The 27,225-nt window shown below is 41.9% G+C and overlaps 2 protein-coding genes across 2 annotated transcripts in view; one reads left to right on the top strand and one right to left on the bottom strand.

The window, feature by feature from the left end:
* Positions 1-1,019, bottom strand: part of hhla2b.1 (HERV-H LTR-associating 2b, tandem duplicate 1) — a gene marked incomplete at its 5' end in the record, with an annotated part of 24,586 nt that extends 23,567 nt beyond the window's left edge. The window contains one exon of the mRNA XM_079234176.1: positions 797-1,019. Coding sequence (XP_079090302.1) covers positions 797-1,019 — 223 coding nt within the window. The remainder of the gene's footprint in view (positions 1-796) is intronic.
* Positions 1,018-25,323, top strand: LOC306750586 (gamma-aminobutyric acid receptor subunit rho-3; the record flags this gene model as incomplete). The annotated part of the gene is made up of 10 exons (XM_079234035.1): positions 1,018-1,154; positions 3,853-3,965; positions 11,339-11,406; positions 11,968-12,191; positions 19,360-19,442; positions 20,159-20,296; positions 21,992-22,144; positions 22,272-22,333; positions 22,908-23,039; positions 25,015-25,323. The coding sequence occupies 10 exons, from the start codon at positions 1,018-1,020 to the stop codon at positions 25,321-25,323; spliced, it is 1,419 nt and encodes a 472-aa protein (XP_079090161.1).
* Between the last annotated feature and the right edge of the window lie 1,902 nt (positions 25,324-27,225).

Below are 27,225 nucleotides of genomic sequence, written 5' to 3'. Positions count from 1 at the left end.
TATAGGTGAGGCTGGATTAGACGCATCTCACTCCACTTCAGCTCGGATTAAATCTCGGCCGATTGGTTGTTTGAGCTGCTTCCAAACCCGACATTCATTTTCACACACAAATAACCTCTCTACACACACACACACACACACACACACACACACACACACACACACACGCAATGTGGCGGTGTGCACTCGCCTCATATAATCCATATAATCACACCAGGTGCCAGGTTTTTTGTATTGTCCCAGTGAGAAAACCCTGATTGTGTGCGCACGCACGTGTGTGTGTGTGTGTGTGTGTGTGTGTGTGTGTGTGTGTGTGTGTGTGTGACTGTTTGTAGGTTAGTGAAAGATTGCTACGGCCGCAGATAAGAGGATTAGGGTGGAATTAGTGTCATTCCTCCATCGCGGCGAGGAATAGATTCATATCGATTTTAATCAGAGATAGGACGAAACAGACGGAGGCCGAGAGACTGACGGAGGTCTGCCGGTCGGCAGCAGCAGCGGCAGCGGCGGCAGCAGCAGCAGCAGCAGCATCAGCAGCAGCAGCAGCAGCAGCAGCAGCGGCAGCAGCAGCAGCAGCAGCAGCATCAGCAGCAGCAGCAGCAGCAGCAGCAGCAGCAGCAGCAGCAGCAGCAGCAGCAGCAGCAGCAGCAGCTCCCGGAGACATCCGGCTGCAGAGCGAGGACCCGCATGCAGGAGCGTTCACATTCATGCACTCGAGAGGAAACCCTGCTCATGTTTCTGCCTCTGGTTGAGGAATCCACTCGCCGGATGTTGGACTAGAACCAGCAGCGTTTGCCCGCTGGAGCTACTGGAGCTGCAGGAGCTCCTAGGGGTACTGAGGATACTGGGGGTACTGGGTGTCCCTGTGGCTGCTGGGGGTACTGGGGATACTGGGGGTACTGGGGATACTGGGGGTTCTGGGGATACTGGGGGTACTGGGGATACTGGGGGTACTGGGTGTCCCTGTGGCCCGGCGATGCTGGCGTTGCGTCCGCTGTGGCGGGCGACCTGTGAAGCATGAAGGTGGACCTGCTGACTTGCTTGGCGCTGGTCGCCGCCAGCCTCGTCTCCGGGACGTCCGGCGGGCGCAGCTCGGGGCGCCGGAGGCACAAGGAGGTTTTCCTCGGGGAGAAAAGCAAGTTCAAGTTCGGAGGGTGAGACTCAGCGTTCTGATCAGTGAAGGGTTTCTCTGCCTCTGCTGTTTTGCTTCTTAGACTTGGACCTGTGAAGTAGCGCATATTCACACATCTTTGTTTGAGTTAGCATGTTAGCTAATTATTAGCAGAGATGTGGGCTTGAGTGGACTCGACAAAATTAAAAAAAGCCTTGCAACTCGACTTGGACTCGAACAACAAGACTCGTGACTCGAGACTTGAGCCTTTTGACAATGACAATACTTGAAGCCCAAAGATTAAAAACCACGTTGTTTAAAAAGTGTGCCACGAATTATTAAGTTTAGTCTCTTGACTTGGGATTTATCAGACTTGGGACTTGAGAGTTGACTATCTTGACTTGGGAGTTAAGACTTGACTTTTGAGTTGTAGGTCATTACTTGAGACTTTCTTGCCTCGAGACTTGATTTAAGACTTGCTTGGGACTTGACTTGGGACTAGTCAGTCTTGACTTGGGACTAGTCAGTCTTGACTTGGGACTAGTCAGTCTTGACTTGGGACTAGTCAGTCTTGACTTGGGACTAGTCAGTCTTGAATTGGGACTTGAGAACAAAGACTTGTTCCCACTTTTGCTAATCAGCTTTCAAGTCATTAGTTCTCCAGATATTTGATCTCATAAAAACAACGAGAAACAGAAACGTTTTCACTTTTACACTTTCTTCTCCCCACATTTTAATATTAAAGGACTCTTCATCCACCGATCGATCAAATCTAAACCTCTTTGCTGTTCGTACATTACGGTGTTTTACCGTCATTTCACTTCCAAACGAAGGCGTCACTCACAGTTTGATTTCTTTCACTTCTCGAGGGATTATTTCATTTGAAGACGTGACGTTGATGCTTCTCGACTTCTGGTTTCCTTCAAACTGGTTTCATTTGTCTTGAGAGGAAAAAGCATCTTTCCTGGCGCTCCTGTTGGAAAAGATGAATGAAAGAAAGCAGCTGTTCTCGAAAGTCTCTGAACCTCCATCAAAACCTCTGAAGAGAGCCAAAGAGATCAATAACTGCATGAAGCATAAACAATATTTGCTGAAAGTTTAGTGAAAGTCCTGTTTGGACTTTCTGGCTCTTTATTATATTATGTACCATGTAAGTATACAACAGCTAATACTTCATATACTACGACACTTGAAATGCACCAGAATACAACTGTGGAATCCTGTTGTCACATTAATGCACAAGTTATAATAATACAATTAAGAATATATAATGTTACTCCTACCTTGACTTGTTTTTCATGATTATGTTTGCACACTTTTACTGTTGTTGTGTTCAAAGGTCATGAAGGAACCTTTAGAAACCTCAACGTGACGTCACGCGTGTTTCAAACCTCTGAATATGTTTGAGTGGTGACGTCCTCAGAAGTACACAAAGTACACACGTTGTGTGTTTAAATACACTGTAAACTAAATGTCTGACATTCAACCGGGGAAACCCCGACGACACCGCGGTCAGGATGCAGACGGTGTAATTACAGCCGGCTGTGTGTGTGTGTGTGTGTTTAGAGCGGGTTAACACACACACACACACACACATACACACAAACACACACATACAGACACACACACACACACACGGTGAACACAGTAAGAAAAGAGATGAAAGCTGTTTTAGAGTTTCTCTGCTGACGAATGGAAAGCCTCTTTTAAAGTCGCACACACACACACACACACACACACACACACACACACACACACACACGCACGCACATTGTTGTGAGGTTAGTGTGTTTGAGCCAAATCCCATCTCCATAATCCTTTAAATTAACCTTGAAACAAACAAACCAAATCGACCTCAAACCATGAAGCTAATACTCAAAACATAACTCAACACTTCCTGTTGAGTTATGAATAGTGGAGGAAGTGAAAGTACTAATACCATGTTTAAGTAAAAGTACTACTACCACGCTGTTAAAATACTCTGTTACAGCAAAAGTACTAATACCACACTGCAAGAAATACTCTTTATACTTTTTTAAATAAAACTATTTAAAAAAAAAGATACACACACACATTTCTACTAATATATATTCTATTAATATATTATTACAAAACATTATGTAAAAGAGATAGATGTAGTTGGTTGAACTATTGGATGCAAGATTGATGAACCTGCTGATTATGTCTGATTGATTGATTAATTGGTTGATTGATTGATTGATTGGTTGTAAACCTCAACATTATTAATGAGATTTCTTGATGCATCCAAAGCTGTCGGCTTAATGCCGTGGAGTGAAAGGTACAATATTTCCCTCTGAGTCCAGCAGTGCAACAGGAGAGTTGATGAAGAACGGCCTCCTGGGAAATGTAGTTTAAAATGCTCATCATCTGCATGACGTCTCCAGCAGCTGAGCTGCGAGTCCTGCAGGAGCAGCGAGGATTGTTTTGGATCATAGTGAAGCTCTTTGTGTGGGACGTACAGATTAATGAACACACGTGCATGCGTGTGCATGTGGGCACGTGTGAACATGTGCTTTTTGTGAATGTGCGCACGTGTGGACGTGTGCACGTGGAGGCGCGCCTTTGATTCATGTTTTGGCAGAATGAGAATGAGCTGCAAGAGAAAACCACAAACTGTGTTTCTGTCTTTAAAACCTGCAATTACAGCCGTAATAAACCAACTAATCACTCAACACACTGTGTGTGTGTGTGTGTGTGTGTGTGTGTGTGTGTGTCTGCAGGCGTATTGACTACAAGCTGAAGAGGCAGGACAGCACTAAGACGCTGCTGATAAAGAGCGAGCAGCTGCTGAGGATCGAGGAGCACGACTTCGCCATGAGGCCGAGCTTCGGAGGTCAGACACACACTGTCTCTCTATACTTGTGAGGACATGAGGCCATTCTCTATTCCAACAAAGTGTTTTATTTTGTGTTTCATATATCACATTTTTATTTTATATTGCCATTGTATAATACTTTTATCAATTTAAATTTTTATTTTTTTTATAATTTTATGAATTTGAATACATTCTTTTTTAATTTAATTTTTACCTTTTGTTTCTTATCACTTTTACTGATAATGGGAATTTTTTTTTAATTTAATTTATTTATTTAAATTCTATTTAATATTTTTTTATATATTCTCCTATTTTATATATTTTAATTGTTTTGTGGAATATTTTGTATTTCTATTTAACAATTTTAACTACAGTCTCCTATTTATTTATTCAAAAAAATGTTCTACTGGTCCCGGTCTCCCTCTGGGGCTTCATGGTTCAAGTTATTTTTATAGATTAATCTAATCCCAACCCGCCGTGACCTCTGACACCAATTTCCTTTATTAATCATTTAGCGATAATTTTACTGACAAACTTCTCTTAACCTTGACCTTAAAAGTATTATTAGTATTATTCCATACTTACCTGTCATGTGCTGGTAAATATTTACCCTTGATCATTTTCCCAACCTTATTATTATTATTATTATTTGTATCCATTTTTTTCATACATATTTTTGAGTGAGGTTGGAAATGTTTTTGTGATGAACAAAAAATTGTCCTCAACGCAATCGTTAAATATAAAAAAAGTCACACACACACACACACACACACACACACACACACACACACACACACACACACACACACACACACACACACACACACACACACACACTTAATTTCATCCCTGAAGATTTAATCCGCTCACGCACCGTCCCACGCTGATGATGCGTACACGCTGCTTTCATGATGTGACGATGGGCACTGGGTCACCCAGACAACGGATGTGTCGATCCCCAAATCACCAACACTGACCCAGATTACACATTGTGTGTGTGTGTGTGTGTGTGTGTGTGTGTGTGTGTGTGTGTGTGTGTGTGTGTGTGTGAGAGAGAGCATTAATGCATTTGAAATACAGTAGGACTCTGTGTGCTCACTCAAAAATGATTGTGTGTTTTTGGCAATATAATGAGTGCCTGTGTTTGTGTGTGTGTGTGTGTGTGTGTGTGTGTGTGTGTGTGTGTGTGTGTGTGTGTGTGTGTGTGAGTCGGGGGCGATCCGTGTGCATTAATCTGGATTATACTCCAGGTCTGCAGCAGATGGAGGGTGGGAAACACACTGACGTCTGCGATGAAGCGCATTGGAATCAAACAGAAGACAAAAGCTGCACGAGGACAAACATGTTCCTGCATACGAGACACGGTGGAGGAACATGAGATTAAAGGAGACGCAGTTCAATAAACAGATTTGATGCATGAAAGCAAGAGCAATCATTGCACCCGAAGAAAATGAATACAAATATGCATTGGACAAGTATGAATATAATTGACTACTTCTTTTGTGCATATGTGACCTCAAATCTCTTTTATTATTATCGATGCATGAACGTACAAGCAGCATTTTAATTTAGCCGCTAGCTGAGGTGAAGCTAATTCTGGTTTCTTTAGTTGATTAAAGGAAATTGTTTTCAAACAAAAATACCAAACATTTCATATATTTCCAGGTTCTCAAATTTGAAAATGTTCCTTCAGTCAACATATGTCAGCATAATAAGTAAAGTACTTACTGCTCTACTGTTATATATTATATTATAATATTATTATTACTCATGCATTACATCGAGTTCCTGTCAATCGACTAATTCATGATTTATAACCAAATATCATGTTTTGCAAACTCATTTATTTTGTGTGTAAAAATCCTAGTTTATAAAATTAATAAAGCTGCAAAATAAATGCAGTGGAGTAGAAGTATGAAGTGGCATGAAAAGAGGAGACTAGTACCTTCAGAAGTGTACTTAAATGCAGTACTTAAACGCAGTACTTAAGCGCAGTACTCGCAGTACTTCTACTCGTCTCGGTGTATAATGCTCGTACAACAGTAGCGTCTGTCCCGCAGCTCTGCGGCATTCCACCCACTATAATTTTACACTGGAGGGAAATCTCAGCTTTTTCTGTGTCAGATAAGAAGATAAGAGTGTGTGTGTGTGCGTGTGTGTGTGCGTGTGTGTGTGTGTGTGTGTATGTGTGTGTGTCTGAAGCATCCAAACCATTCCCTCCACAGTCCTGAAATACACCGCGTGACATTTCTTGTTACTTCCTGCACATTTGAAGGTGGTATTTCTAAATGATGGCGGTCAGCCTTTAAAGGACGTCTGTAAACTTAAGAGAATCCCCACAACCGGCTTTTAGTTTGTCTTTTTTTAGGGAGACATCGTGAGAACGAATGCAGCGTCTGTGTTTCTGCTGGTCACGTGACTTTGATTGATGAATGAGTTCCTGCCATGGATAAATGTAGTTTGACAGCATCAAACATTGTTATTGATTTCTGGTTTGTTGTGAACTGAGGTTGGACCTTTGACGCCATTTAATCCATCAAAAGAATAAATTATCGTCCAAAGACTTTTCTCCTTCTACTTAAAAGTCTGTCGACAAGTGAAAATTGTCACACATAACTCCAAGCGTAGCGTTACAACGTAGCATAGCAAGGCAACAATATAACTTAAATACATAACACAATGTATAACGCTACAACGTAACATTACAACATATAACACTACACCATAACGCTACAACGAAACATTACAACATATAACAATACACCGTAGCGCTACAACGAAACATTACAACATATAAAACTACACCGTAACGCTACAACGAAACATTACAACATATAACACTACACCGTAACGCTACACCATAACGCTACAACGAAACATTACAACATATAACAATACACCGTAGCGCTACAACGAAACATTACAACATATAACACTACACCGTAACGCTACAACGAAACATTACAACATATAACACTACACCGTAACGCTACACCATAACGCTACAACGAAACATTACAACATATAACAATGCACCGTAGCGCTACAACGAAACATTACAACATATAAAACTACACCGTAACGCTACAACGAAACATTACAACATATACAACTACACCGTAACGCTACAACGAAACATTACAACATATAACACTACACCGTAACGCTACAACGTAACATTACAACATATAACGCTACAACGTAACGCTACACGTAACGCTACACCGTAACGCTACACCGTAACGCTACAACGTAACGCTACAACATAATGCTACAGCGTAACGCTACAACATAGCGCTACAAAATGCTACAACGTAACGATACAGTGTAACACTACAACATATGCTACAATGTAGGAATGCAACATAAAAGCCGTAACAATACGACGCAACATAACGTGACTTTTTGTTTGCAAACTTTTTTTATGAACTAAAGCTATCAGATAAATGTTATGGAGTGGAAGTATAAAGATCAGTGAAAAACATCATCATTTGTCGTAAGTGTGCTTTAACATAGAAACCCACTGGTGTGTGTGTGTGTGTGTGTCTGTGTGTGTGTGTGTGTGTGTGTGTGTGTGTGTGTGTGTGTGTGTGTGTGTGTGTGTGTGTGTGTGTGAGACCATTGATTACATGGCCGTGTTTCAGCCAAAGCTGCCAGTGTCACTCATGGCTGAGTTGAGTCCGTATGGATTGTGTAGGAGTCTGATGTTAATCCACCTTCACCTGCAGTCACATGCAAACACAATGCTGATCTATCGCAGCCTGATTGTCTTCCAACGACTCATTTTAAAACAATCAACACACAAACATTTTTGGGGACAATAGAATAGTCGCTCTTTTTTTGTAGTCGTTTTGTGTATTTTTGCGGCCATTTTGTTTCTCTTTGTAGTAACAATTTGTGGTTGTTTTGGTCCTTTTCATAGTCGTGCCTCTTTGTGTCTCTTCACAGCTGGTTTGCATCTTTGGAATTGTTTTGGCCATTTTGAGTGTCTTTGTTTTGGTCTTTTTGTAGTCATTGTGAGTCTATTTATTTGTGCTTTCTTTGTGTCTCTTTGCAGCTGGTTTGCTTCTCTTTTGTTTTGTTGGGGTCTCTTTCTGTGTCTTTGGAGTCGTTTTATTCTCTTTGCGGTAGTTTTGTGTTTCCTTGTGGTTATTTTGAATCTCTTTTGAATCTTTTAGTATCTCTTTGTAGTGGTTTTGTGTTTCTTTGCTGTAGTTTGTTTCTCTTTGTAGTGGTTTTGTATCTTTGCGGTAGTCTTGTGGTTCTTTGTGGTCATTTAGAGTCTCTCCCCAGTTGGTTCGTGGCTCTTTGACAGATATTGTAGGCCCTGACCCTTTGGGCCCCTGGGCCTTTGCCTGGTAGTTCAGTAAACCCTGCGTGGCACAGATGGAGGAGCGTTGCTTCACTGATGCTCCACAGACAGGCTGCTCATCACATACCGAACTCACTGGCTGCACAGAGCAATGTGACCATCTTCGTGTGTCTGCGGGTGAAACCGGCTGAACAGGAACAACTAGGACCAACTTCCCTCCAGTTTCCTGGTTTGACCACATGCTTTTATTTCCTCCTCAAACTCAGAGATAAAGATTTTTTCTTTATTCTCTATGTTTGTTTTTCCAGAATATTTTAGTCTCACTGGGCAGATTAACAGTTTTCTCTTTAAATTAATATTTTACTGTATATTTTAGTTCCTGAAATAACACATATGCTAATAGTAGCTAAGTACTGATCATAGATAAGCACAGTACCGTCCTAGTTGTGGTCATCCATCACTGCACCGTTCCCTCTGAATGCTTTACAGCCACGGGCGTATTGTGAGACAATGGGCCCCTGGACAGACATGACAGGGGCCCCACTTCCTCCCCGACACAGCATCAAGACACACACTTTATAGTTGTTTAGCCTGTTTAGTTTTTGTCGTTTTGTGTCATTTTATATTCATAATTTCTTGTAATTTTATTATAATTTTGTCTCTTTTTGTAGTCAATTTGTGTCTTTCTTGTGTCTTCTTAGTCATGTTGTATCTCTTTGTATCTCTTTTGGTTCTGTTGTGTCTATTTATTGCCCTTTAGTCTCTTTTCATAGTTATTTTGCCTATTTTTGGTTCATTTTGTGTCCCTTTGTCGTCCCTTTTCTTGTTGTCCCGTATTCTCAGTACGAGTTTAAATGTATTGACATTATATTTGTGTGTGTATGTGCCTTGTTGTGTACCGCACGCTCCCACCTCCCCAACACTGTGATGCAACACCTCCTGAAAGTGAAGCAGCAGAAGCCTCTCACTGATCATCTGTTAGAAACAGATGCAGGTGATGCTGATGTTCAGGGTCCTGCGTGATGAAGGTGCTCAGAAAGCAGAAGGTCACGCATGTTTTTGTAAACCAAGCCGTTAAAAATGCGATACCAGAGCGTATGTTGCATCATAAACCTAGAGAGCTGCACGCGTCGCTCTATGAACTGGATGTGACTTGAGAAAAGAGAGCGACCTCCTGTCTCAGGTTTTTCCCACCAAAGAGCCCTCGTTGTCGGGGTTACTCTACATGTTGAGTCGCTCCGCTGGTGTCTTTTTATTTTATTTTGGATATATGTGTGTCTGCAGCCGGAGCTTTATGGTCCTGGCTGTCAGACGAACTTCATTAAGTAAAGTGTTTATTGAGCTGCCGGCCCACTGACATTCAAGTGGAATGAACTCACTTCTCGTCCACTCAGAGGCACACCGGCCCTGTGCAGCGCAGGTTTCACCCCCTTGGCAGCAGGAATGTAAGCTATATAGGATATATGTGTGTCACGCACCCGACCAGCGAGTTGATGTGTTCTCCACCAGCAGACACGGTTTCAGGTCAAAAGGCTTTTTCATTTTCTTGGTCTTTGAGTCCAGTCTAACTAAATGACAACACATTAAACTGCGATTCCAAAACTGACGAGACTCGGCTGCAGAAACCCTCTGCAGGCACGTGGGTTAAAACTACAAGTTGTCTAAACATCCTTAGAAGTGCAACAACTCTAGTTAAACTTAATTAGAAGGAATAATAGAATGCATGTTCCTGCTGGACCAGAACGATGCAGCAAGGCAGTAAATTCCACATTACTCCAGTTTCAGCTCCTCTCTGTTGGCTCTCTGTCACTCGCAGGATTTATCTTCTTTCACTTTTCACGAACAGAACAAAGCATTGCATTGTGGGGCTTTTGTGAATGTTGACCCCTTACTTTGGTGAGAACTAAAGGAGCGACTATAAAGCCTCAAAGAAGTTTGTTTTCTTTGTATTTTTTCTTGGTTTTGTAACTTTTACTTTCAGGGTTGTTCACTTAATTGTGTTTGTTTGTGTACCTTATTTAAGTCTTTTGTAAGAACTTTATAGATGAAGTATGCTTGCTAGAGGCCTAGATTATAAACTACAGCATTAAAATAATTACATTTCAATGTGCAGCTTCACATTAAATCACCTTTTTAGCCTTTCTTGACCTGCAGATCTCTAAACAAGCTCTGTGAGGGCGGCAGAAGTTCACAGCTGTCAGAAGTGATTCATTAGCTAGCCGACAGTCACGACGGCTCATTCTTCTTGTGCATTCCCCTCATTGTGAAACGTTTGACATTGTGCTGCAGATTGAGACGTTGATGAGTTTGGGTTGACAGTGAATCATCGCTGGAGCTCGTGGTCGAGCCGGGAATGAACTCTTTGGGTCCGCAGCGGTGGATAAACCCTCAAATTAGCCGATATTTTGGTGAAAAAATCCCAAACTTTGTCATGCTTCCTCACGGAGGCCGAGCAGCCAGACGGGCAGCCGGGATTGAAGCTTTTTTTTTTCGGGGGATTTGTGTGCTGCGTAGCTATTTCTGCTGTTTGTGTGCACAAATCAGGTTGTTCGGGTTTAGCGGTTAAACAAGCTTAATCTGCTAATGAGGTGGATGGAGAGCGGGGGAGGAAGGGGGGGGGGGGGAGCAGATGTTGACGGTCGGCGGCGAGGGCGAAGAACGTTGTTGACCAAAAAGAGGTTTCACGGGGCGGATACAGACGGTTGAAGAGATACGAGCTGCGAAGAGGCATCTAATCAGTATGGTGAATCTTTTCAGGGTTGCATCCAACGTTTTACTGAGAAAAGCCTCTGGAGCGTCCAAGAACCCTCGAGCCTGCAGGTTTTGTGATGCTGCAGAGTAAAAACACATTTCAGCATCAATAACAACCACAGCTCCCCCTTCATGCATTCTTCCAACGTTATCGCAGACAGTCCTCTGAACATTGCATGAAATGCATTGGGACAGGTGACGCTGTGGAGTCATCTGCAGATGGATGCCTTGATAGACTCGGAGCGCCTCAGGTGATGTGAGAGCAGAGAACCCCTTCCTCCGTCGCAGGGATTTACGAGTTGTGACTGTAATGATTTGGTGGTTTCAGGCGCAGCCATCCCCGTGGGCATCGACGTGCAGGTGGAGAGCATCGACAGCATCTCAGAGGTCAACATGGTGAGGATCACCTGTGATGACGGGTAAACTTACCGGATCAAGAGTGACTGCAGACACGTTGTCTCTCCACTGGTGAACGAGCAGGAACGACTCTCCCAAACACAACCAAGTATTTCACAATGCGTGACCAGGATGTGTTTTCAAAACCTTACATTTAATACTTTGTTAAATGTATTTTTGTTAAATCTTTTTGAATACTCAATCTTTGTATACAGATTTCACACTTTAAAGGGCAATACAACGTTAGAAGAAGTACTGTGCAAAACAAACAGAAAATAAAGAAAAGTTATGGGAAGATGCAAAACAAAAAAAAAAACTAGTTAGTATTATGTTAGTAATGATACAAATACATGATATGTGAAAGATTCTGGTGCATAAGAAGAGGAATCCAACTATATATATATATATATAGACATATATTTCTTATTATACTGGATGCTTTCAACTCTTTCTGTCTTTAAAAATCCCTGAAATTACACAATCAGAGAGGGGAGCTCCTTGAAGTATTCGTAACTTCCTTTTCAAGAACGAATCCAACATCCCCATGATCTCCTCCTGCAGGACTTCACCATGACTCTGTACCTGCGTCACTACTGGAAGGACGAGCGGCTGGCGTTTCCGTCCCGAACTAATCAGAGCAGGACGTTCGACTCGCGGCTGGTGAAGAAGATCTGGGTTCCCGACGTCTTCTTCGTCCACTCCAAGCGCTCCTTCATCCACGACACCACCATGGAGAACATCATGCTGCGGGTCTACCCCGACGGGAACATCCTGTACAGCGTCAGGTAGGAGGTCCAGTCGGAGGTCTTAAACACGCACACTTGAAGATGCTCCTGAGGTCACGAAGGGGTTTTATTCACTAGTTGGTCTTTGTTGAGAATTAACAAATCATCTACGACACAAAACCCAAATGTCGGCATGTTCCCTCCAAGACGATGCTCCCAGATGTGTCTGTTGGGTCCAACTGGATGCTTTGATGTCCAGTTGTTACAGCTGTAATTATACATCGACGGTTTATATAAGTGGGCGCAGTCGTAATGGCGTCCCCCATTGGTTTGTGGACTGATGTTTGAAGCCTTGAGTCACGATAGTATCTAGTAGAGGTACTAACTAAATGTAATACTATGAAGGACTTCTTTTTTTTACTACACCAGGCATCCAAAAATTTACACGCTAATATTATGCTAAAAGCTAGGCAACCTTCAGTAGACTGAAATACTCTTCTCACTGCAAACATTTTACTTTTTTCCATTTTATTTATATTATGTGCATAACAATGTTTCTATGTATGAATTAATAAAGTTGTTGAATATTTGACACCTCAAATACTAAATGTAAAATCCTGCTTGCAAAAATGTATAAAAAAAAAAAAAAGGTCATATGGTGAACAAGATAAAATATGATATTTCAGGACTGGATGTGGCCTTAAAAAAAAAACACAATCGTTTATATTAGGCATTTTATTGTTAAAATTCTAATGCAGGCCTGGCCAACCCGAGGCTCCCGAGCCGCATGCGGCTCTTTGCCTGGTTTCATGCGGCTCTTGCGTTCATATCGAAGTTTGTGTTTTTTTTTTATTGTTTTTTTTAAATCTTTTTATTGATTTTGCAAATACTTTAGACCACTGGTGTCGAAATCAAGGCGCGACGGCTTGAAAGCCATGAAATCGCGGACCCGTTTTCAGTCATTTGCGGACCCGTTTTCAGTCATTTGCGGACCCGTTTTCAGTCATTCGCGACCCGTTTTCAGTCTTTCGCGGACCCGTTTTCAGTCATTCGCGGACCCGTTTTCAGTCTTTCGCGGACACGTTTTCAGTCCGTCAGGACGGTCATTTTACATGGGCAAAAAAAAAAAAAATCCTGTGCTTTTATTTTGAAGGGATTTTTTAATGCGGCAGAGTGCAATTTATTCAATTTCAGTCATATTGATGTCATGTGTTGTAACTCTGTTACGTTGTTCATTCTGGTCACATGACATCTATTCTTCTGTCCATCCGGGGAGAGGGATCCTCCTCTGTTGCTCTATGAAGGCTTCTTCCTGTTTTCCCTGTGAAATGGTTTTTACTATCTTTATTTGGGGAGTTTTTCCTGATCTGATGTGAGGTCCCGGGACAGGATGTTATTTGTACAGATTGCACATTTTAATTTGTGATTTTGGGCTATATAAAATAAACTGAATTGAATTGAATATTCACACACTCCTCAATGCTGCGTTCACAACACACTTTACTTGCGTGAGTTTACACATCGGACTATTTGTGATAGTTCGCTTCATTCCCAACCTTTTTTTGTTATGTTCAAAAAGGCTGAAGTTATAACATTATTATGTGTGTTGTATTACCTTGTATCCTTAAGAAGCACTTTGGGGTTTTTAATTGAGTGTGAAAGGGAATATTTCTGTTTGGCATACTGTGATACTATCTCAGGTTCAAACCTAGGTGCCATATTTTCATTAAATCAAATTGAGAAGTTGAAAATGTTCCTCGCTTTGGTCGCGGCTTGTCATTCAGGGTGATGGTGGGTCCTGCAGCCAGATCAGTTGAACCACTGCCCCAGACCACATGCATGTTCTTAGACTTATGTCCTTCTCAACTGTGACAAAAAAGCTTTGAACAAAGTTAATATAATAACGTGTGTTTAATCTTTGACTTTGTTATTTTCATCTGTTTTAAGTTTGATCTTTGATAGAGTAATGTTGGTTTCTTAACCCTAAATTAAATGGATTTATGTCGTAGTAACAGAGACATTTTAATTTTTGGCTCACGGGGGGTGGGGGGGGGTCTTTGCAGTAACACAGTAAAAAATGTGGCTCTTAGTCTCTGACTGGTTGGCCACCCCTGTTCTAATGCAAGCATTTAAGAGTCAATCCTTCATTTCAGAAATCGGAATGTTCATGTTTTCATAACATTCCATGAAGTCATAAGCTCCGCCCATTATATTTTGTGGATCATAAGCTCCGCCCATCAGTTCTGTGCCTTTGATCAAGCCCAACTTCAACACAGCATTTCACTGACAGGAACACGCTGATCTTCAAGAAAAGAGGACATTTGAACTTTTTTAATAAGTTTTATCATTTTTAACTGGAAGAAAGGTCTCATCAAGAAAAACATGTGGATCATTGGGAAACAAGAGATGGAGTGGGAGGTTGATAGCCTGAACGTCCAATTGGTTGAGGCTCAGGCCCAACACGCCGTCGCCATGCTAAACCGCCCGGTGACTCAGGAGGATCAGGAGGATCAGGAGGACCTGAGAGTGCAGCAGGCAGAGACCGCTCTCCAGGAGTCAAAGGAGTCCTTTCAGGCTCAGGTGGACCAGCAGAGATCTGAGAATGTAAAACTCGTGGCATCTCTGAAGGAGACCAGAGCCTCCTGTGAGGCTCAGGTCGAGGAGACCATGGCCTCCTGTGTGGCTCAGGTCGAGGAGACCATGGCCTCCTGTGAGGCTCAGGTCGAGGAGACCATGGCCTCCTGTGTGGCTCAGGTCGAGGAGACCATGGCCTCCTGTGTGGCTCAGGTCGAGGAGACCAGAGCCTCCTGTGTGGCTCAGGTCGAGGAGACCATGGCCTCCTGTGAGGCTCAGGTCGAGGAGACCAGAGCCTCCTGTGAGGCTCAGGTCGAGGAGACCAGAGCCTCCTGTGAGGCTCAGGTCGAGGAGACCAGAGCCTCCTGTGAGGCTAAACTGGACGAGCAGAAGACGGTTCATGAAAAGCTCCAGACTGCTTTGACGGCGTCTGAGGAGGAGCTGAACACTGAACGTGGCCAGCGGAAGAACTACAGGTGGATTGTGGAACTGAAGCTGCAGGAAAAGGAGAAGCAGTTTGAAGCTGACCGCTCAAAGTGGGCGCAAGAGAAAGCCTCCTTGCTGGAGCAGATCAGAGTCGTGGCTCGGCTGGAGGAGACCAGAGCCTCCTGTGAAGCTCAGCTGGAGGCCAAAAGAGAGGAGGTCAACAGCTTGGTGACCTTACTGGACGAAGACGAGGAACATTTCGAAGGCTTTCGGGAGTGGCGGGAGGAAAAGTCGTCCCTCCTCCGGGCCTCAGAGGAGCTGCAGCAGGAGAGGACCGCTCTCCAGGAGTCAAAGGAGTCCTTTCAGGCTCAGGTGGACCAGCAGAGATCTGAGAATGTAAAACTCGTGGCATCTCTGAAGGAGACCAGAGCCTCCTGTGAGGCTCAGCTCGAGTTGACCAGAGACTCCTGTGAGGCTTGGGTCGAGGATAATATAATAATATCATAATAATATTCATAATGATGAATATTCAGGGCTGCACGGTGCTGTAGTAGCTAGCAAGTTTCACGTTTGCTTGTTCTCCCCGAGGTCCAGTGGGTTCTCTCCGGGTGATCCGGCTTGTTCTCCCTGAGGAAATAAATAAATTGTGTCATGAAGCTTTGTTTGATGTATAAATCAGCGCTTTGACATATTATCATCGGCATTATTATCATACTGTCATTTTCATTCCGATCTTTCTTTGGAAAATACTCTTAGAAAATATAAGCCGCTGGAGACATCTTAACGCTGATTGGCCAAGACTCGACACGTCACATCCAAGATGTTCTATTTTTGCTAAGATCACGATCTAAACGTTTCTCAGTGTCTCACTCCAATCTCAGACACAATGGCGGCCAGTTGCTCTGCTCCGCTCTCTTTATGACTGCCGTAATAATCGCGCGACACAACCAATCAATAATGAAATTCCTTGCCAACACTTTTGCTAATCGATTTTAGCGATTCGTTGTTGCAGCCCTAATGCAAACTATTAAAGACAAAGGCATTATTCAAATAAATTTGGTAAAATGCTTCCAGCATGGTAGCATGCATTTCAGGTCGGCTGTATTCACTAACTAAATGAACCCATATGTTCCTACTGTACATATGGGTACCATGTTTTTGGACATAGTTTAAGTGTGAAAACAATAACGCTCTGTTGCTTTTCATCTCTGAAATCCCCAATTTGAAATGTCAGTTAAGCCTAACAATACAATACACCCGTTTACATTAACGTGTATTTATATATATTGGAAGACAAACTCTGAAATATTAAAAAGGGTCATCTGATGGTAAATGCTCTGCTCCAATGTTATGGTTTGCATAGTTGAGACGAAAGCCATTCAGAGTGCAAAAATATAATTGGTTTTAATATATTTCCCAGCTCCAAAAGCATAGTGTAGAACAGGGATCGTGAAATATTAGCACAACAACTGGGACTGATGTTTTTTTGCCCCAATACAATGTGATAAAACACCATATAGGCCTTTAATATTTAGTTATACGGTGCAACTCTGAAATTTCAATGGCCTTACTACTATTTAATTAAACCTTCTTAAAAAGCATTTCACACTATAGTTTGACATGTTGTGCCTCCTGCTCCTAGGTTGGCGTAAACATGGACCCGTTTACTCAAGTGCCAAACTGACTCCAGCATTTGTCCTGACCACAGTAGAAAAGGGGTAGAACACCACATTGGTGACAGACACATTTCATGTATTTTGGTAGTTCTTAAAAAAAGTGGAAAGTAGCAACCACATCATATTTGTCAGCAAATATCCAAACCTACACATAATACTATGCTAATATTAGTGTCACCATAACAGTACAAGATGCCTCCATTCATTCAGTCCACTTTATAATTGATGTATTGGGTCAGACTACATAGTTGTGAAAATGCCCCTCGTCTGTCCCCCAGTTTTTGGTCCCAGTTTAAATCTAATTGAGAACCCTGTTATTCCACATTCACTTCCTACTTATTGATTACCTGTTCATCAAAGTTGTCTAGAAGGATCCTCATGTCCTTTCCAAGCGATGTGCTGCGTGACCTGTACAGCTTCATAAGTTGCGATGAGTGTGCAAGCACGCAACACATTTTTTCGCCGCTTTCACACACTGTGTCCACCTGTGTGTCCACCTGTGTGTCCACCTGTGTGTCCACCTGTGTGTCCACCTGTGTGTTCACCTGTGTGTCCACCTGTGTGTCCACCTGTGTGTCCACCTGTGTGTCCACCTGTGTGTCCACCTGTGTGTCCACCTGTGTGTTCACCTGTGTGTTCACCTGTGTGTTCACCTGTGTGTTCACCTGTGCGCGCGGCCGTGTCTGTGTGCATCGCATCGGGGCGAAACTCCGCCGTGCTCAATACAGAGAAGAGTTGTAACGCGACCATGTAGAGAGGTCGGTTGATAAAAACACAAATCTTTTTGACGAAGCTCAAAATGTGTTCTATTTTTAGAACATGCCTCGCGAGTCGCGGGTGACTCACGTGGTCCCTGCGGGCGACCAGGTGCCCGCGGCACTAGATCCCGTCCAGGACCTGGACGGGATCTAGTGCACCTGAATGCTACGCGCGGGTAACTTATGAGGGAACTAGAGGCAGTGTCGACGCCACCAACGCTAAAGAACGGAGAAGCACTGCAGCAACATGTTAGCTAACCTAGCTAACACGAGCAGGTCGTTATTGTGAAATTACACATGGCGTTATGAACACGTGAAAAGTAGGCTGGGGTCTGTCATGTTGTAAACTTCTTAATGTTACATTTTGCATTAAAAAAACAACAGGTTATCTGACTAGCCAGTTAGCTAACGCACTGAACATACACAGTCTTACCTGGTTAAGTTGTGCTGGACGTAGACGGCATTCTGCAGAAACACTTAAACTGGCGTGGACAGGCGCGAAATCGCTATCTCATGCAGAAGTGCACATGTGCAGTGGTAGACGGATATTTTTCTCTCTTCTTCTTCTTCTTCTGCTTTTACGGCGGTTGGCGTTTTTTTTTTTCTCTCTCTCTCTCTATTGAACATTTATTGTGAACAGACAGACTTTCAGGTATCTAAATATAATAAACAAACAATGGTATCAAAAATCAATGTATCTTAAACAGGGGCTAAAGAAAATATTTTTATATTTATTTTATTATTTAAAATGTAAGATTAAAGTAGTAATATATATATATATATATATATATATATATATATATATATATATATATATATATATATATATATATATATACGTATATATATATATATATATATATATATATATATATATATATATATATGTATGTATGTGTGTTTACTGATATGCACAGTGGCCTTAGTTACCTCAGCAGATGCCCAAACCACTATACTAAGTTTTCTCAACTTAACATTTTCAGTGGATTCCACTCCTTTTTAATAAAATTGACATTTTGAGTTAGTTCAACTTTTTTCAAAGGTATTTTTGACTCAACTTAAAAAAATGTGTTAGGACTTGAATTTAGGACTAGAATTTGAAGTTGGGCTTTTTAGAGTGCACTTTATAATAACTCCACACTGTTTAGCATTAGTAAAGCATAAACACTTAATTCATCATTTACAAAGCATTGTTCCAACATGAACACTCATTAGTAACTCATTAGAATGCAATTCATAAACACAGTTATACATTATTCTTAATTAATAAGCTTGCCTATTATGCGTTTCATGATTGGGTTTTTATACTTTATAAATTATGGATTCTGTAGTGGTCAGACGCCCCATGCTGCTTCTCCCGTGCTGAGCTGGTAAATAAATCACAGGCCTACCCTGGTGCGTGCTGGTCCTGTACCCGCCTACCCAGGTGCATGCTGGTCCTGTACCCGCCTACTCCTATATGTAAACCCCAAGGGCCCACAGCATTACCCAATCAATAAACCAATAAACAATCGAAAGACTAAGTAAACAACTACAAATAATTAAACTAAAAGCTATCAAAAGAAAAGACTATCCTAATACATAAAAAAAAAATCGAACGTAAATAAGCAAACAACTAGAATTTAACAATACTACCAGTGAGTAAAAATGACTTATAATATTCAATAAGCGCTGCTGGTTTCCTTGGCGACAGCAGGTGGTGTGTGTTTAATGTGTGGTGTGTGTGGGTGTGTGGGTGTGGCTGTGTGTGTGTGTGTGTGTGTGTGTGTGTGTGTGTGTGTGTGTGTGTTTCAGGGTGACGGTGACGTCGCTCTGCTCGATGGACTTCAGCAGCTTCCCTCTGGACACACAGAACTGCTCTCTGGAGCTGGAGAGCTGTGAGACACACACACACACACACACACACACACACACACACACACACACACACACACACACACACGTTTAAATCAACAAATAAAGTGTGATGGGAAATTATAGATTAACATCAAACTTGAATGACCAGGGCCAAATAAATATATATTATAATAAACTAAAAGCAGCTCTAACTTTAATACTTTAATACTATAACAGCTGCAACATGCTCTCTCTCTCTCCCCCCCCCACCCCCCAACATGCTCTCTCTCTCTCTCCCCCCCACCCCCCAACATGCTCGCTCTCTCTCTCCCCCCATACCCCCCAACATGCTCTCTCTCTCTCTCCCCCCCACCCCCCAACATGCTCTCTCTCTCTCTCCCCCCCTACCCCCCAACATGCTCTCTCCCCCTTCCCCTCTCTCTCTCTCTCTCCCCCCACCCCCCAACATGCTCTCTCCCCTCTCTCTCTCTCTCTCCCCCCCCACCCCCCAACATGCTCTCTCCCCCTCCCCTCTCTCTCTCTCTCCCCCCCACCCCCCAACATGCTCTCTCCCCCTCCCCTCTCTCTCTCTCCCCCCCAACCCCCCAACATGCTCTCTCCCCCCTCCCCTCTCTCTCTCCCCCCCCCCCCCCCCCCCCCAACATGCTCTCTCCCCCCTCCCCTCTCTCTCTCTCTCCCCCCCACCCCCCAACATGCTCTCCCCCCCCCTCCCCTCTCTCTCTCTCTCCCCCCACAGACGCGTACAATGAGAACGACCTGATGCTTTACTGGAAGAACGGGAACGACTCGCTGAGGACGGACGAGATCGTCTTGTCTCAGTTCTTTATCGAGCATTTCCACGCCTCCAGCGGCCTGGCCTTCTACAGCAGCACGGGTGTGTGTGTGTGTGTGTGTGTGTGTGTGTGTGTGTGCGTTTGTGTGTGCGTTTGTGTGTGCGTTTGTGTGTGCGTTTGTGTGTGCGTGTGTGCTACTTTACCAATTGAGATTATTACTAAAAAGTAATGAACTTGCAACAATCATCATAATGCAATATTATATTAAAGGTTAACTAAATGTTTTGTTTAAATATGCTAATGAGGCATCAGACATAACTTCTGGTGACTTTAGGAGAAATTGTAAAATAAAAAGTTTCTTTCCACGAGTTATGGAGGCAAAATATATCAAAATCTCAGAAGTGAGCAGTACATGTACTATGTAGTTCAGGAGAGGCGGGTAGAGCAGCAGTACATGTACTATGTAGTTCAGGAGAGGTTAGTAGAGCAGCAGTACATGTACTATGTAGTTCAGGAGAGGTTAGTAGAGCAGCAGTACATGTACTATGTAGTTCAGGAGAGGTTAGTAGAGCAGCAGTACATCTACTATGTAGTTCAGGAGAGGTTAGTAGAGCAGCAGTACATCTACTATGTAGTTCAGGAGAGGTTAGTAGAGCAGCAGTACATGTACTATGTAGTTCAGGAGAGGCTGGTAGAGCAGCAGTACATGTACTATGTAGTTCAGGAGAGGTTAGTAGAGCAGCAGTACATGTATTATGTAGTTCAGGAGAGGCTGGTAGAGCAGCAGTACATGTACTATGTAGTTCAGGAGAGGCTGGTAGAGCAGCAGTACATGTACTATGTAGTTCAGGAGAGGTTAGTAGAGCAGCAGTACATCTACTATGTAGTTCAGGAGAGGTTAGTAGAGCAGCAGTACATCTACTATGTAGTTCAGGAGAGGTTAGTAGAGCAGCAGTACATGTACTATGTAGTTCAGGAGAGGCTGGTAGAGCAGCAGTACATGTACTATGTAGTTCAGGAGAGGTTAGTAGAGCAGCAGTACATGTATTATGTAGTTCAGGAGAGGCTGGTAGAGCAGCAGTACATGTACTATGTAGTTCAGGAGAGGTTAGTAGAGCAGCAGTACATGTACTATGTAGTTCAGGAGAGGTTAGTAGAGCAGCAGTACATGTACTATGTAGTTCAGGAGAGGCTAGTAGAGCAGCAGTACATGTACTATGTAGTTCAGGAGAGGCTAGTAGAGCAGCAGTACATGTATGTAGTTCAGGAGTGGTTAGTAGAGCAGCAGTACATGTACTATGTAGTTCAGGAGAGGTTAGTAGAGCAGCAGTACATGTACTATGTAGTTCAGGAGAGGCTGGTAGAGCAGCAGTACATGTATGTAGTTCAGGAGAGGTTAGTAGAGCAGCAGTACATGTATGTAGTTCAGGAGAGGTTAGTAGAGCAGCAGTACATGTATGTAGTTCAGGAGAGGTTAGTAGAGCAGCAGTACATGTATTATGTAGTTCAGGAGAGGCTGGTAGAGCAGCAGTACATGTACTATGTAGTTCAGGAGAGGCTGGTAGAGCAGCAGTACATGTACTATGTAGTTCAGGAGAGGTTAGTAGAGCAGCAGTACATGTATGTAGTTCAGGAGAGGCTGGTAGAGCAGCAGTACATGTACTATGTAGTTCAGGAGAGGCTAGTAGAGCAGCAGTACATGTATGTAGTTCAGGAGAGGCTGGTAGAGCAGCAGTACATGTACTATGTAGTTCAGGAGAGGATCCTCGTGCTCACCGCTCCCCGTCTCCCCTCAGGTTGGTACAACCGCCTCTTCATCAACTTCATCCTGCAGAGGCACGTCTTCTTCTTCATGCTGCAGACGTACTTCCCCACCATGCTGATGGTCGTCCTGTCCTGGGTCTCCTTCTGGATCGACCGCAGGGCCGTCCCGGCACGCGTCTCCCTGGGTAACCACATATATAATATATAATATATGTATTATAGTATTATGTATTGTAGTATAATTATGTATTATTATGAATCATCATGATAATAACCTTAATAATAACCTCCGTGTGGCTTGTCGTCCTGCAGGAATGACCACGGTGCTCACCATGTCCACCATCATCACCGGAGTGTCCTCCTCCATGCCTCAGGTAGCTGCTGCTGTGGCCTTCAGGGGCAGCCGGGCTCTGGGACTCTGTTTCAGGGCTTTTAGTCCCATGTGAGAGTCCAGTAATCCAGACTACAGGGACCAGAGGCCCCGACGACCTCAACAAATATCACATTTACTCACATCTCCATGAGGAGGTTATGTTTTCAGTTGGCTCTCAACAATCTTTTTATTTTACTGAACCTTGATTTTTTGTAAACTGCTCTAATTATTAATTAATAATTCCCCAAAAAATATTTATACTCAAAATAAGGCAAGGAAATGAAAAAAAGAATGGACAGAAAATAACTGCACTTATAAGTAATTAAAACAAATACATATTTTTTTAAGTGTATGTGGTGCGTTTGGGGACCTGAAACTCCTGTCCATCATCATTCTCATAAAAAGAGCAAAACATTTACAGTAAATTTACTTTTATGTGATGGATTTTATAATGAAGTTTAATATCTGCCGTCTTTAAATCCTGCTGCTGTTTGACTTTAACTCCACACATCAAGCTCTTTTCACACTGTATGTTGCTCTTCCTCCTCCTCCTCCTCCTCCCCGTGTCATTGCAGGTGTCCTACGTGAAGGCGGTGGACATCTACCTGTGGACCAGCTTCCTGTTCGTGTTCCTCTCGGTGATCGAGTACGCGGCAGTGAACTACTGCACCACTCTGGAGGAGATGAGGAAGATGAAGAGGGGGAAGGTCAGCAGCCATGTTTGACTCAATGTCTCGCTCTAGTGGACAAACAGAGACATTACAGTGTTTCTCTGTGATGGTTCATGACTGAAATACATTAATAATAAATATAATAACATTTAATATTACCTTTGTAAATCAAGCTCAATGTTGCTTTTTTATTTGATTTTTTAAATTCATCAGTTTAACTTGTTTTTGTTATTCTGGTGGAAGCATTACATCAGATATATTGTATATGTATTATTTAATTACATTTTTTTTTGAAATTTTTGAGCAATCACAAAGATTTTCTTTGAGATTAAAAAAGTTATATTTTAACAAATTAAGATTTTACAAACAAAACATTAAGATGCGATAAGATTAGAACTTTTTAAAAAGTGATTTAAGTAATTTATTTTTAAATATTTCATGGTTTCATTTTGTCAAATGTAAAAGACCTGCTTCTATATTCTGCCCTAAAAAACGTAAACTGAATAATTGTGATGTTTGGATTGTTGACCAGGGCCCCGTTCCTCGTACCTGGTTCTACTAAATCGATCAAATGTCCGATTATCCAGCTTAAATTACCAAGATGATTGACATCAGGCTATGTCGATTTCTCAAAGGCTGATCCGCGCTCAATCAGTCTCGTTAATTTCAACCAGATATCAGTCATCAGGATAAATGCGCGTGCACGTCTGCTTCAAAAGGGGAAATAGTCGATCACTGAATCCATGATGTTCTAACGCTACAACATGGCAAATAAACTCAAATGAAGAGCTTCTTTTTTCTCCGCTGATGAGCAGGAGATGATCATGAACGCATATGAGGAAGTCAAGACCATAATCATGGCAGAGTCTAATGCTGCGTTCACACCAAAAGTGTTGTGAATAATCGCAACGCTTTTGGCGTGAACGCAGCTTTACACCACCACTGTGAGGGCAAAATATGGCAAAATATCAGACAAGTTAAATGCGTCAGTGTTGGGAAAATATGTCGGCTAATTTTAAGTACTTCATCAGATTATATTGATTTAAATGTGCCTGCTGGCAGTAGTATACGAATAAATATATACTTATGAGGATATATGTACTGTATGTGCGTATGTATCATGTACTATATATATATGTATATTCATGTATGTGTATATTACATATAACTAGGAGTTTGAATATGTGTATGGGCGGATCAGTATGTATGTATTATTCATAATCAGAAATTCAATCAATTGAAGCAGTGAAAATAAATTGTGTGTGATTCTGTATTCTCATCACGATCACCTTAATCAATTTCTACAATAATGATATGTATGGTGTACTAATAACACTGTCTTATGATTATGATGTGAGAACGGATCTTGACGATCTGAAAGAACTCTCTCCCTATAAAACTAACATAACTAATATCGCTTCTTCATCAATGAGGAAGTGAGCTGCCTCTTTTGTCCGGTGGGAGTGGTCAGCTTATCCAGTGAATTTCAGTTAACATGCTCTAGAGCAGGTTAAGGGATTTCGATGTGTTGCTATGGTGATTTTTCCAAACTTGCTTCGAGGAACCGAAAAGCCTGACCTATGTCATCTTATCCTGAAAATGATCCGGATAACTCAGTAAGCCAGCTACGAAGAACAGGGCCCCATAAAATATATTGTCATAGCGACCCTAGGTGCCTGTGGAGGTGGGAGGAGTCGCTCGGTCACCTCTCGCTCTCTCCGGCCAATCACAGGGAGGCAGTGTGCGTGATGGCCGGTTGCGGCCCTGTGATTGGTGGAGCAGAGGGGAGGCGGGGTTTGACCTGTCGGAAGGTAAAGGTTAAGTGTGTGAGACGCGTATTCAAGTAGCGTTCTGTGCTAGTTAGCTGTTCTGTAGCTGAGAAGCGGATGTGCGTGAGTCTCGCCAACGTTGTTGACGGTCTCATGAACAAACCTCCATTGCAAGGAAAGCAAATGTGGACGCTACATTATTATATATTAAACCCATCTGCCCTGCCTCCATCACGCTTCAGATCCCGTCCACCTTCAACGCCAGCCAGGCGATGGCCTTCGACGGCTGTTTCCACGACAACGACGTGGAGCTGACCCCGTTCTCCCGCTCGGCGGCCTCCCTGACCTCTGACCCCCGCGCCGCAGCGCCGTCGTCCCTGGGCTCGGGCGCCCGGCCCCCGGAGGGGACCCGCCTCCGCCGGCAGCGGTCCGTGCGCGAGCACGTGGACCTGTTCGTCAGCAACAGCTACGTCATCGACTCGTACTCGCGCCTGGCCTTCCCGCTGTCCTACCTGCTGTTCAACACCATCTACTGGAGCCTGTACTCCTGAGCCGGCCAGAGAGCTGGCTGGGGGACGGCCGCGCAGGCCCCGCCCCCCTCCCACCTGACCGCTCTACAGAGAGACCAGAGCGCTCACAGGAGGAGCTTCTTTTAGGACTGAATCTTTATTTATTTATGTTTTTATTTTAATAAACTGTACACGTGACCGTGATCTTACACTCAGAGCTCTTATTTCTGCTGGGTTTTGAACATGTACTTTAATTAATATTCTCATTAAAGTTGTATTTTGTTCATGAGGACGTAAAAGTTAATTTATGTTTTTTTTATTTTTTATTTAGCAACCAATTTAAATTAAAAACATGTGGTGACTCTTTAAGCTTTACACATCTTTTTTTTTTTTTACTTTTAACATCTATTTTAATAATAATTAATACATTTTGATTAACAAAATAAGAAATAAAATGCTCAGCATCCACCTAGAATGTATTTAAGAAGGCTTTGTAACAGAATTGAGGTATTTATGTTGGGAAATAAAATGTACGCAACTGAACCAGTAAAATAATTAATTATTTAAAAAAATAATATATATTTTTTTTTTATATTTCTAAATTCCTGGATACAACTCTAATCTAATTCAAACTTTATTATGTTTTTGATTATACAAGGAGTTGCTATATTAAAAACTAACTCATGGCATTTTTTTGAGCTGAATGCAGTATTTTTTGTGTTAATATTTGGCTACTTTCAGGCCAAAAGCTATATTATTTAGACCTTAATGTTGGGTAATACACTTTGTATAATAATAGATAATAAAACAAATTAAAAAACATCTAAAAAGTGACACCTGACTGCTTATGTTTGATTACTTTTCATCCATCAAAATTAAGCAGAGACATTTATTTTGGGAAATAAAATTCACAGAAAAGTATCCTGAACAGTTGACACATTGATTACAATAATCAAAATACAAGTCAATATTAAATATGAGATCTTTTTCATGTTTTATAAACATTTCTGAGGGTCATCTGGACTTTACTTACTTTAACCAGAACACTTCATTGTGGGAAGTTTAACCCTAATGCATCTCAAGGGACATGTTTAGCTGTCCATTTAGTATTTTTTGATCATTTTGGCTGTGTTGCATATGGATTTGGGTTATTCCGTGAGGTTTCTTTTTCTTCCAAACTCTAGATGTCTCTTTACTTATTTTGCACCAGATGGAGTCACTTTCTGCCGTGTACCAGCAGCATGTATGCTGTTGTGTGTTTGATGCAGGACATCAAAAACAATGTAAACAAACTGTCAGTGAAAGAGTTATCAGTCTTAAAATGCAAGAGTATTATGATAGTTATAGTTAAAAGTTTAAGTTGGAAATAATATAAATATATTATATTTGTTTGGCAGTTTTTGACAAAGACATTTTTCTTCCTCTCAGGACACCAAAGCAACTTTTTTTTAAACACATTTTTCATGTGTTTTTATATATATTTATTTTTTTACACAACATTTTTTTATGAGAATTTAATATATTTATACAATTTTACATGATCATTTTTATATATGTATAATATATATATATATATATATATATATATATATATATATATATATATATATATATATATACACACACACATATGCTTTTTGTCTTCTATTTGACTACTTTAAGGTCACCAAAATATTTGTCTAAAGTTGTCAACACCTCCAGGATTAATCTCAAGTAGTGGAGTAGTTTAATTTGAGTAGTTCACGTTTATTTGATTAAATACATCCCTGCATTAATCCTATGTTATTAAAATATATTTATTTACAACAATATGGATTTTTACTGAAACGCACCTATGCGCGCGTAGTTTATTGCTATGTTTATTTGAATAAATAAAAAGCAATTATTAATATAATAATAAATTAAACTAATATTTTTTTTCAGTCAAACTGTCCGCCCCAAAAC

Source organism: Taurulus bubalis (assembly GCF_910589615.1).
Source record: "Taurulus bubalis genome assembly, chromosome: 18".
Classification (NCBI taxonomy): domain Eukaryota; kingdom Metazoa; phylum Chordata; class Actinopteri; order Perciformes; family Cottidae; genus Taurulus; species Taurulus bubalis.
This window is presented reverse-complemented; position numbering and strand designations above follow the sequence as displayed.